General features: G+C 49.6%; 1 protein-coding gene across 14 annotated transcripts in view; it reads right to left on the bottom strand.

Annotated features, from left to right (window-relative positions):
- KALRN (kalirin RhoGEF kinase) overlaps window positions 1-11,699 on the bottom strand; it is a 692,774-nt gene extending 681,075 nt beyond the window's left edge. For all 14 annotated transcript variants that reach the window (XM_070370301.1, XM_070370325.1, XM_070370311.1 and 11 more), the window contains exon 1: window positions 11,273-11,699. In XM_070370301.1, coding sequence (XP_070226402.1) covers window positions 11,273-11,345 — 73 coding nt within the window. In that variant the 5' untranslated portion in view covers window positions 11,346-11,699. The remainder of the gene's footprint in view (window positions 1-11,272) is intronic.
- Between the last annotated feature and the right edge of the window lie 676 nt (window positions 11,700-12,375).

The raw sequence follows: 12,375 nt of genomic DNA, 5'->3' as shown, positions 1-12,375 counted from the left end.
CTAACTTGCTGGTATGGCCTCAGCCTGGCACTTAATTAGGTTCATAGCTGGTGTTTGACACTTGAATATGAATGAATGCAAGAATGAATGAAAAGATCCACTCACTGAAATCTAGTGTTTGCTGAAACTGATCAGTCTCCATCCAGTTCTCATCAAAAGTAATCATGATATTTAGCTGTCAAAATGCAATGGCTAGGATCATGAAGAATGACTAGAAAATTATATCGTTCCAATCACTGCTTAAGCATTCTCTTTATATCCAAATATTTGAGCCCATTATATGCCAATGGCCTGGGGTACAGAGACAACATTTTGCACCCACGCTACAAATGAAAGCTGTGACATCACTCCCAAAGGCACTCTGTCTTTCCATGGCCGTAGACCCAACATGGAGTCCTGCCAATCTTTCCCCTTAACTGCTCCTGAAGATACTCCCCCCTCTTCCCACAATCTCCTTTCCAGGAGAGTAACAAGTCAGAGACAGGAATCCCCCAGGAGCACCAGACCCCTCCCCCTAGCCCCCTTTTGTCACATCCAATTAACCATCTGCCATTCTCCTGGGTCTCTCTCTAGGCCCACTGTCCAGCTGCCAACTGAACACTGCACTTCCCCACCCCCATACCCCATAGATGCCCATTGTCCCTAGGCTGCAGGGCAAGAGTATAGCCACATTCCCAGTCCCTGCCTGCCATGCCCTGGAATAACTAACTGCAAGTTTAAAAATCATGTCCCTACCTATGTGGAAAGAAGGAAGGAAAGAAGAGAGGGAGGGAAGGGGAGAAGGAGACAGGAAAGGAGGGAGGAAAGATGGGAGGGTATCACAGGGGAGGGGAGGGGAGAGGAGGAAGCGACTGCAGCATAATTTGGAAATTCTAACCAGTAATATGATATTATATGCAATATAGTCTTACTAGTAATATATATGGTCATATTCTATTATATATAGTCATATTCTATTACCAGAAGTATGATCCCATTTCTATTACTAATTACAATATGAATATAACTATCACAATCTATAGCTACCAAATCAAGTGATCCTGATAGGAAAGGTTTGTTTATTTTTTACCCATTTTACACATAAGGAAACTGAATCTCAGGAAGGCTGTACCTTGTACAAGACACACAGTAAGTTCCTGTTCTAAGACTCTGATTCTGAAACCGAGCCACACCTAAGGAAATTTCCGCCTCCTCCTACTCCAGGGAATAGAAACCCAGTCCCCCAGAGCCCACCTTTTGGTAATAGGATCCATAGGATCCCCTGGATTCCTACTCCATCCCCTAGAGGGCCATATAACACGCCTCTCTAAACGACAGTTCTTGGGTCTGCCCCCGAAATAAGAGCTGAAGGGAGGGCTTTGGTGTGCTCACTGGCATCGTCCTCTGGTGTGAAGCGTTCCTCTTCATGGAGAATGGGCAAGAAGCTCCTCCATGACCCCTGTCTGCTTCCTCTTTGTTTGAGAGCCTGAGAAGGCAATGGCGACCCACTCCAGTACTCTTGCCTGGAAAATCCCATGGGCGGAGGAGCCTGGTAGGCTGCAGTCCATGGGGTCGCTGAGTCGGACACGACTGAGCGACTTCACTTTCACTTTTCACTTTCATGCACTGGAGAAGGAAATGGCAACAATCCTAGAGACGGGGGAGCCTGGTGGGCTGCCGTCTATGGGGTCGTGCAGAGTTGGACACAACTGAAGCGACTCAGCAGCAGAGGCATTAAGGAAATGGAAAATTCAGAACAGGTCAGTCCCTGACAGAGAAGGCACCCGATGGCCAGGCATGAGCCCTCCTCAGGAAGCTGCCCCAATAACTTCTTGCCTGAATCCTCCTCTTCTGTCCTCTCCTCATTCATTCTCCACCGCCATCCCCCCCCACCCCCACCCCCCGCCCCCTGCTCCCCCGACAACTTCCCTTTCTGACTCACACTGTAGGAAGTGATTCAACAGACCCCTCTAGAGCCTGGAGCAGATCCCACCTCAACCTGCAGAAGAAAGCCACAAGTACTTCTAAAAGGATTGTATTTTGGGACCTCCTTTCTAACTTCTCTGCCCAAGGAACCTTTTAGAGCCGCGCCAACCCAGCTCACCCACTTCACAGCTGCCCTCAGCTTGCACTATCCACCCCAAGCACAGGACCACAAGCCCCTGATCCCCCAAGCCAGGCGATGCTCTCTCTGTTGGGGTTATTGACCAAGCACATGGTGCCCTCATCTGAGCTGCTGGCCAGCTAGCTGCTTTACTGAGGTCCACCTTCCCCCACTCTCCTCCTCTGGCCCGAGGCTCACCCCCAGCTACCCTGGAGATCCACCCCAACGTGCTCATCCAGGATCTTCTTCCTTCAACTGCTCCTCTTTTCCAAATATTCATTCCCTTCCCCAAGCCTGCCTTCTCCCTCCTCCCCACTCCTAGGTATTCACAGATCTTCTCTACCTAAAAAAAGCCTCCCCTCAACTCTGCTACCCATCTCCAACTACTTTATTATTTTTAACCTTCCCTTCACAGCCAAACTTTTCCAAAGAGTCATCTATATGCACTCCCACCACTTCCTCCCCATCCACTCAACTCCCTATTCCCCTTGAAATTTGAATTCCACCTCCCATACTCAAGTGAATGTTATTTCAAAGGTTACCAGTGATCTCCCAGTTTCCAGAACTCAGAAGGTTTGTTCAGTTCCCCTCTCCCTCAGCCTCTCTGCAGCACTAGATCCTGTCGATGGCCGGACTGTTTCCAAGCCCTGCTCTTTCCTGGTTCTCCTCCAGCCCTTCACTCGGGTCTACAGCTCTGTCCTTGGCCCTCTGCCCTTAAGTCTGTATACACTTTTCGTTTATTATCTCGTCTATTCTGATAGCTCCAGCCACAACTTCTTACGGATATCTCCCAAATCTATATTTCCATCTCTGGCCTCCCTCCAAAGCTCCAGACTCCCTCCGCTATCCGCCTACTGAATCAACACCTCCCTAAGCTATTTCACTGACACCTGAAAAGCAACATGTCCTAAAGAAAGTTCCCAAATCCTCCCTCTCCTCTGCCTCCCCACAGCTGCTCCTCCTCTTCCTGAACTCCTGATTTTCATTTAGGGTACTTCCATCCTCCCCGTTACCCAACTAAGCTTTGAAGTCATCTTTGAGACCTGCATCTTCCTTAACACCTCTTCATCCAAGTTACCAAGTCCTATAGACATTACCTCTATAAGTTTCCTCATAGCCACCCTGCCTCCCCATTTCAACTCTGCCATCTCAAGTTCAGACCCTCCTAACCTTTCACAGTGGTCTCCCAGTCCAGCTCTGGCTACCAGTTCCTCCCCTGTTGCAACTGACTCTCTGCAGGGCAGCCAGATTTATCTTCCTGATGACATCAGCACCCCAGTCAGAAACTTGCAGTGGCTCCTGAAAGCAAACTGAAGAAAGACCATACTCTTTGGCCTGTCACTCAAAGCCCGTGGTTATCTAAGAGTCCAGTAAATGTTTAATAAATGAAGCAATCAATCAACTTGGTCCCCATCCCCTTCTGACTTTGCTCTCCCACTGATCCTCCACCTGAATCCTCTGAGTCATATAAACTAGACCACTGACTGTCCCCAAATATGCCATGGATGGTCGCACCTTTTTTAACACTGTTTGAACACTGTCTTCTCCATCTAAAGTCTACCCATCTTTCAAGTCTCAAGAAGTAACTACTTCCTTGAGGACACAGTTCATTTGCCACTTTTCACTCTACTTGTTTATCCCTCATATCTGTGTTTTCTAGCTAATATCCAGCTCTCTTCTAATAAAGCCATGGGACAGAAGGGGAGGAGATGAAGCTAATTCTCCAACAGTTTCTTCTTTACTTCTTTGTAATAATTCCTCTGTCCTCCCAGCTAATTCTCTCTGTTCCCTCACTCAACAGCAGACACAATTTCAAGCAGCTCTATTGATCCAACAGCCCTGTGGCTGTCAATCATTTCCTAGTTATTCTGCTGCCAGTCATTGACACTCAAAGGAGTGGCAGGAGGAGTCTGAACAGCATGCAGACAGAGCAGGAGCAGGAACAGACTGATTCACTGCACCCACCTGAGGCTCAGTGGAAGCAAGACCCCCATTCTTGCTGGGCTTCTCTAGATGGTATGGGGCCATGTGGCCCAGGGCCTGGGGGACTGGCATTTTTATACTTTGGTGGAGGAGAAGAAGTGCTTTGATTTGTTGCAAGGAGGGTGCCCCATCCAGTTCCCATGGGAAACCAAACTGAGAAGGATTGGAAAAGGTCCCGTGGAGGTCAAATTTAATAAAAGAATACTTGCCAGAAGAGGTACTTAGGGTAATACAATGTTCGATTTGGAAAGAACTACCTACATAAATTTGGAGAGAATTGTACAACTTATAAAGACCTTTCACATACAGTGTCTTATTTGAGTCTTTCAACAGCCCTATAAGGGAACTGGAGTGGGGGCAGGCATCATCCTCATCTTACACTCTAGGTGCTACTCCCTCGCCCAAGTCATCCAGATAAGTAGAGAGCAATGGGGAGGGTTCACCTCCTTCTCTCTTACCTGACCTTCTCAGCCTCTTTCACAGCCTTTTTCTCCCTTTCCCATCCCTTAACTTCAAGTGCTCCCTGAGGGGGGTATTATAATTATATCCATTTTCCTTCCTGCTCTATATTCTTTCTTGCAATGATTTTATACACTCCCAGAGCACAGCACATGGCTGCACTAGGCACTCGATAAATATTTGTCAAACAAATGACGAAATGAATGAAAGAAAAAGAGCCAAGGCCCAGACTCTAGCCTTCTGATTCCACCCAGGCTCCTGCACACCACTGTGATGCCTCTCCAGCACCCCTTCACTTCATGTCAAAGGCCCTGCGTGGTCCCCCTTCAGGAGAGTCCCTCAGCGTCTGTGCCATCACATTCACTTAATAATGAAAACAACTGCTAAGGACAGCTAGGATTTCTTGTGTTCCTAATGTGGGTCAGAAACCACCAGATGTTATTTACATGTTTTTCCTATTTAATTCTCTCAACCTGTGAAATAAGCATTCTTGGTCCCATTTTGCAGAAGACTGAGGATGACATAGATTATTTAATTCATTCAATATTCCACCCCTGATTAGTGCTGAGCCTCTCTGATCCAAAACCCATGATCATCCAGCTTCTTGGCCTTAGCACCACTGACAATTGGAAGCTGGAGAATTTTTTATTGTCCTGTGCATTATAAGATGTTCAGCAGTATTCTAGACTTCTACCCAAAAATTCCAGTTGCCACCCCCTCCCTGAGTTATGGCAACCAAAAAACGTCTCCAGACACCGCCAAATATTTCTTGGAGGATAAAACTGCCTCCATTTGAGAACCACTAAACTAAACCCTACTGCCTACCTCCAAAAGTGAATTACCAAGTTCCAGAACCAGAAAGAACTGGAAAAGTAAAAGCGTTCATTCTTCAACAGCTAAAAAGGACCTCTAGTTCACCTATTCTGGTGTTTTACTGACATTGACAGTCAGGAAGATTTGTTTCACTTCTCAACTAATTTCTTTCTACAGCTTCAGTTTATTCCAACATTTCTTCCATACCCCAAGGGATTATCAAATACAACTGGATAGAATGTACCAATAATTGAGTTATTGATGATTGCTGGCACAAGGATAAAGCAAAGCCTCCCAAATCTTATGGAAGTGTGAATAGATGTTATATGTCCTAAAATATATTAAACTAGAAATAACCAATATAAATACAATATTAAAAATATTAACTACATTTCCTTTTCAGAGCAACAAAGTCCTCTCCCAATACTCCATCAGAAGTTCTTGAGAAATGGCATGATCAAAAGCCCAAATCATGATGGGTGGAAGTGAAGGAGAATCAAGAAGGAATGGTAAATATTAAATTAAGCATCATGTTTACATTCTGCAGCAAACACAACATCAAAAAGAGATGTTTTTCTTTGCTGCAGAAGAGCACTCAGAAGCCACCCCTCACGGGTGCCTGACTATGCACAGACAGGATGACGATATTTACCCAAAAAACTGCACACCAACATAGGATGTTATTCCAAAATGTCCCTTGTCTATGATCTGGACCTTACAATGTCCAGTTCTCTAGGTGGCATGGGGTTTTTATTTGAGAGAAAAACTGAAAGGGTAGTCAGTGAACACCAATATATCACCACCTTAGATTCAGCAACTGCTTATATTTTGCTGTTTGCTTTACCTATATCAGAGGGAGATGGCTTGTTTTGGTTTGGTTTTGGTGACTCAAACTTTTTTAAAGATCTTTTAAAGAACAAATCATTTAATTACGTGAAAAGGCTAAAAACAATATAATACCTCTGATGAAGTGAGAAAATGAGTATAGACAAGTGAGTGTTGTAGGAATTCTGGGGGGAGAGTTGCTCTTGTGGGCTGTGAAAGCTTCCAGAAGAATGTGGTGCTCAAGTTTTGAAGAATGAGTTGCATTTGTAGAGCAGGGGTGAGGAAACATGAGTCAAACTGCCCTTGGACAGTGAGAAGAGCAGCCTGGCTAAAGCTGAGGTATGAAAGACAAACTTGACCCTAAAGACAGTAGAGGGTCACTGTAGGTTCATAAACCAGGTGTGATGAAAGTACTGCAACCTACTTTAGGAAGTGCAATCTGTCGCAGACACCAATTTGGAGTGGGGGTGAGAGAGCCAATTCCAATGGGCAAGAATAAAGGCTACTGAAAGAGTCCATGGCACCATAATGGGTCTCCTGGCATGGGCAGAAGCCCTAAGAATGAAGAGCATGGGCTCACTATGAAAGATAATTCAACAGAGATAGTTAGAAGAGAGACTCCTCAGAGACAATACCAAGGTGTTAAATATCAACCCTAGGAAAGAGAAAATACCAGTAATAGGAATAAAGAAGACAAGAGGAGAAGCTAGTTTAGGGACTTGGAAAGACAGAGTTGAGTGTGAGGTTGACCAAAGTCCAAGTAATAGCAAACAATCCAATTAAAAATGTCTTGACTCACAAGACCAAAGCTCAACAGATATTTCCACATCGATTTCATTAAATTTATCCTCTGATTTTTTTTTCCTTTGAGTCTTAAAGAAAGACGTTTCTCCTCAGTTCACCAAAGCCAAGATTTTACTTTTACTAGGGAACCTCCTCTGTCTCATCTCTTCAGATATCTAACTCAATCAATCTAGCATCTTCAGTTCTTCCTGCCCAGAAGCTCCCTCCCTTCCACATCTAACGCTGTTCTGACTCTCGAACAAAAAAAATGAAAACTCTTTTTCTTGATGCTAATATCCTGTCTGACTAGCACCCAAATTCTTTTTGCTTTCACCAGTAAACTCCTACCCACCCCAAATGCCTACCCCGGAATGCCTCTTCTAATACTGTGCTCTCAAGAGCTCACAGTGGCCTTCTTTTTATCACATCCAGTGACACTTACCTGGCATTCCTCTTGTTCAACCTGTCTGCAGCCTGTCATCACATCAGAACCCACGCTGACTCCCTGGGGTCTCTAGGATCAAGTCTCCTTTGCTGCCACTTTCTAAACAAGGGTTTCTCCCCCAAATTCTAACTTTAGCCCTCTCCTCTTCCCTCCACCCCCTCCCTCTGAGAGCTGATGCATTCACAAGCCTCAGCTGCAGCAAGCCTCGATGCAGAAGGCTTCCAAGACCAGCCCTAATCTCCTGCCTGTGCCCCTGTCTGGAGTCCCATTTCTCCCACAAACTGATTCCACCTGTATGCTCCTCAATCAACCTGAATTTTCCACACCCAAAGCGAACAGCATTATCTGCCCGGCAAAACCCAGCTCCTGTCCTCAACCAGAGTGCATCAATCAAGACAATGTTGGTCCTCTATGCTTTCAACCCAGTTACTCCCATTTTCTTGTGGACTTAATTTTCTTTCCCTCCTACAACAAGTTTGTCAATAAATTCCCATATTTATGCCTTTGACAATGCCTTTCTCTCCGAGTGGTCCCTGAGTCCCCATTCTTTCTGCCACTAACCCAGCCAAGCCCCTCTCCCTCAGTTCTGGGTCACTTTTGCATTTGGATTCTTTCTCTCTTTTATCAACTCCATCTATCATATGACCCCCCAGATAAACCTTTCCAAATATCACCTTCTTCAGGATGTGCCCTTGATCAAGAACCTAAAATGACTCCCTACCAATCTGGAATCAAATCCAATCTCCTCTCTCTTGGGCTTCCAAGACTCTCCCTATCTGGTCTTGTCCTACGTAACAAACTCTGTTTCCCATTCCTCCCTTCCCTACACTTTCTGCTCCATCTTCCCAGCATCCTCAATGTCAATGCCTCAACCTCCCTGAGATTTTGTCCATGATTCTCCTCCTACCCTCCATCTCTCCTTCATAGGGTACCCTCAGTCCCTCTCCTCTGTAGTTCTGCCGACTTTTTATCTTAGAGCACCATAATGTTCAGCAGTTAATTAATCTCTAATTGAAGAGTAATTGTAATCTTCTTTTAAAAGCTCTTGGAGGAGAGAGACCACGTTGAATGTTTCTATCCCACAGCACCCTGGACAGCAGAAGGTTCCTTAGTAGGAGCTGAGAAGTCCTTGTTGGTTTTCTGTTCCCAATTCTGAGTTTCTATATTTCCCCTCCTCTGCCTCATAACCATGATCAATAAAATTATTGTGACACACTTTCCCAGGCTTGGATCAAAGAGTTCCCAGAAAGACAGTACAGAATACACCAGTCTGTAAGACTGGGGTGTGGGGTGTGTGTGCTTCTCTCTGTGTGTCTATCTATCCATGTACACGTATGGATATAGGATTTAGAAAATGGAGCTTAATCCATGATCAAAAGAACTTAAGTACCAAAATAATCAGAAGAGGACAAGGAACCAAAATGACAGAATTAGTTGAAACATGCCTAATTAGAGGCAGAGTATGCCAGAGTTTTGACAAAGCAATTGCCAGTCTGGTCTTTGCATGAGCAAAATTTTCCACCAGTAAGTAGGGGGTAACCCTGGCCCCAGGGACTTTGAAAATGTGCTTGAAGCTTTCTCAGTGCTTCGACTAAATAACTTTATAATCTGTCCAACCTACCAGGTGTAGAGCACTATATTCCATAAAGATTAGGGGATCAGAAAGGAGACAGTTAAGAAATATGGTCTTTTCCAGGTTTAAGAATCCCCAGGCTAGAGATTGGAAGGAGTAAGATCAGAAAGCAGAGCACAGAGGGCCACTCAGATGGGTGGTGGTCCTAGACCCTACCACAGATAGCCTGCTTCCCCTCTTACAACTTGTTACACATTGTCAGTCATTTTCAGCCTTATCTGTTGTAGATTTCACCCTTCTCTGATTTGAAGAGCACATCAAACCTAGCCACGGCCCCGCCCCCCCCTCCAATAAGGCTGCCCAAGGAGGAAAGAGAATACCCCCGGCAGGATTCCAGAGGAGAGGGTCCCCAGTCAGTTATTTACTCTGTGATTTTAGCCAGAGCTAGACAATGTAAGCCCCATGTTGTATTTTGAAAGGCCCTGGGAAAAGTAACACATTGGACCATTATAAGTCATTAACACCATTAACACTGTGTGAATTCATTTGTCAGAAATTAGCAAGCCTCCAGAAACTGAGATCTGCTCCAAGTGCCTGGGACAGAGAATGGACAGGAACTAGTGTTTAGATGGTAGAAAAAGGGAAGGAGGAATGGGTGCCAAAAGATACAAGTAGGTCCAGAAAGGGAAGGTAGGAAAGCTCATACTTCAAGAGTTTTCCCCACAACTAACGAAAGGCAGACTTCTGTGCCAGATGAGAGGCAGGAGTGGGGCAAGGTGGGGGAGTCAGGGAAGACATCCTGGTGAATGTTTCCAGATATGACTTAACCTCTCTCCTAGACTATAAACTAAGGTTATAAACTCAGGTCAGGCACGTTTTTAGAATGTGAGTGTAAGGGGGCTGGGGGAGGCGCTGCGGGGCGGTGTATATTAGAAACCACGACTGGGTAAAAGGACAAGGAGACAAGGCTGAGCCCTGAGAAGCAGGGTAGGATAACAGGGGCTCTTTCTGTTTTCTCCAGGCTCTGGCATCAGCTCCTGTCCTCCATCTCTTTACTCTTCAGACCAACTAGAAAATGAACATATGGGTCGACCAACTCTTGACTTCTAAAGCCACAAGTCTCCGCAACAAAGCACCCCACCCCTTCCCCTCAGATGACCTCCAGGGCAGGGCAATGAGGTTAGGAAACAGATGGGTGTGCAGGGAGCCTCCAGAGCCAACCTGCTCCTTGACCCTACCAGTTCATGCGCTTTAATCCAATTTCCAGAAAGAGGGGGTCCCCATAACTTACTGGACTCTTTGGGACAAAGATTCCAGACAAAATGGTTCCAGATATGGAAGATGGGGAGCTCTACCTACCGAGTTGGTGGAAGCCGCAGGTAAAGAGGAGATGGAGAAACCCTGGTTATCAGAGAAACAGGGCCACAGGTGGTGGGAGAGGAGAGTGGTCGGCATCTGCTCTGGGAAAGGGGCTGTGCAGCCAAGGAACCTGCGACTCAGACCCAGGACTGGGTGGTGGCGGGGGCAAAGAACAACCGTGAAAGCAGGTCTGGCGGGGGAGCTCTACATACCACAGGCAAGCAAAGATTCAGTGGGTGTGTATGAGGGGGACGCTAACTCACATGTCCAGAATGAGTGATTTTTATGAAAAGCTCCTACGTTCCCATCACTGGAGAAGAGGAGGACAAGGACGAGGTCCCAGGCGCCCACCGCCCTCCCAGCCGAGTCCGCCTCTGAAGTCTGAGACGCCCGGCTCCTCACACGCATCAGGCTCCGCGGTCCACCGTCCGCCCCGCTCCTGACTGTCAGGCTGCAGCCTGCGCGACTCCCGGTCCCTCTTTGCATATCAGGGCCCGGGGCCCCTGGCCCGGAGCAGGGGTGCGGGCGCGGGGCGGCCAGAGCCAGGCTGACAGGCGCTAGGGGGAGGGGGGAGTGAGGGAGGGGCGGGGGGAGCCGGGAGCGAGAGCGGCGCGCTGCAAAGTGATCCAACCTCGCCCCATCCCCGCGCTCCGGGAGAAGGCGGCCCACCGGGACCGCCTCCCGCCTCCCCACACAGACTCCCGCAAGTGGGGTGAACGCCGAGGGGCACCAAGCTCCCAGCCCCCACCCCTCTCCAAAACGCAACCAGCACTGCCAGAACAACAAGAATCTCGGCAACTCCGGGCCGGACGACTAGGGGGACAGCACCCCCAACACGCCCGCCCCAGCAACAGTCTCGTTCCCCAAACTTGTCCGAGAAGCCGCGTCCAGGGCAGCAGCCCCCCACCCGCCCCACCCCCTCAAGCTCCCCGCGCCCTGCCCAGCTTACCTGTCCGGAAAAAGGCGTCCACGTCCGAGTCGGCGGCTCCTCCTTCCTCCGCTGCCCCCTCCGGGGGGTTCATGACTGGGGGAGGGCGTCCACGGGTAGCCGGGGGGCGGCCAAGCCCGGGGCCGAGGGCTGCTCTGTGGGCGGAGGGCGCTGGGCTATGGACACCGGGCTTCGAGGGCGGCCGGCCGGGGCGGCTGGGCTGGGGCAGAGGACGCCGAGGCTCCCTCAGGCGGAGGCGCACGGCGGGCTGGGGGCGCCTGCCGCGGGCTCCCCCATGGTCCCTCTTCCCCGGGGGGCGCTGGCCGCCTGCGGTCTGCCCGGGCCGGGGTCCGAGCTGCTTGGGCGCCCGCTCTCCCTCAGCAGCGGCAGCTGGCTCTCCTTCTCGCCCGTCTGCCTGTCTCTATTGTTCAGCCCTGCTCCGCTCTCCTCTTTATTTTTCCTCCTCCCTCCCACCCTCCCTGTCTCTCTACCTCCTCCCTCCCTCGCTCTATCGCCCGCACGCTCTCAGCCTCCCTCCCTCGCTCGCTCTCTGGCTCCCCCTCTGGCTCCCTCCGCCGCCGCCGCCGCCGCCGCCTCGCAGCTCCTCCCCCGGCTCCCGCTCCTCAGTCCCGGCCAACAATGCCCAGGGCAGCGCCGAGCTCAACTGAAGCTTCGGCCCGGGCCGGGGTCGCCGCGGGCACCCGGCGGCGCGGACGCCTCCCTCCCCCCCGCCTCCCCGCGCCGGCCTCTCCTAGGAGCCAAGCCCGGGCCCCGAGCTATTGTTCGCGGCTGTGCTAGGCCGGCTTCCTGAGCCCCGCAGGAAAAGCCCCGGCGAAGGAGGCGGCCGGGGAGGGGGCGGGGCCGCCGGGCGAGTCCGGGGCCGCCGGGCGCACGCCGGGCTTGCCGAGGGGGCTCGGACGCCTGAGCCCCGCGTGCTCAGCCTCGCCCCTATCGCTGTTCCTACTCCCGCCCGGCGGCGGTCGCCTCCTCCACCCCACCCCGTTTCTCAGGTGTATGAGCCGCGACCCCCCTCAAGCTGCCTGTCCCCCAAGATGGGCTCATCTGTCTCTAGAGGCTGGACCTTTCCCCTCTCCTTCTCGACAAGCTCCCTTCTGTCTCCTTGA

This window comes from Bos mutus, chromosome 1, assembly GCF_027580195.1.
Source record: "Bos mutus isolate GX-2022 chromosome 1, NWIPB_WYAK_1.1, whole genome shotgun sequence".
In the NCBI taxonomy this organism is placed as follows: Eukaryota; Metazoa; Chordata; class Mammalia; order Artiodactyla; family Bovidae; genus Bos; species Bos mutus.
Note: the sequence above shows the minus strand (reverse complement) of the source record. Positions and strands in the feature narration are given on the sequence as shown.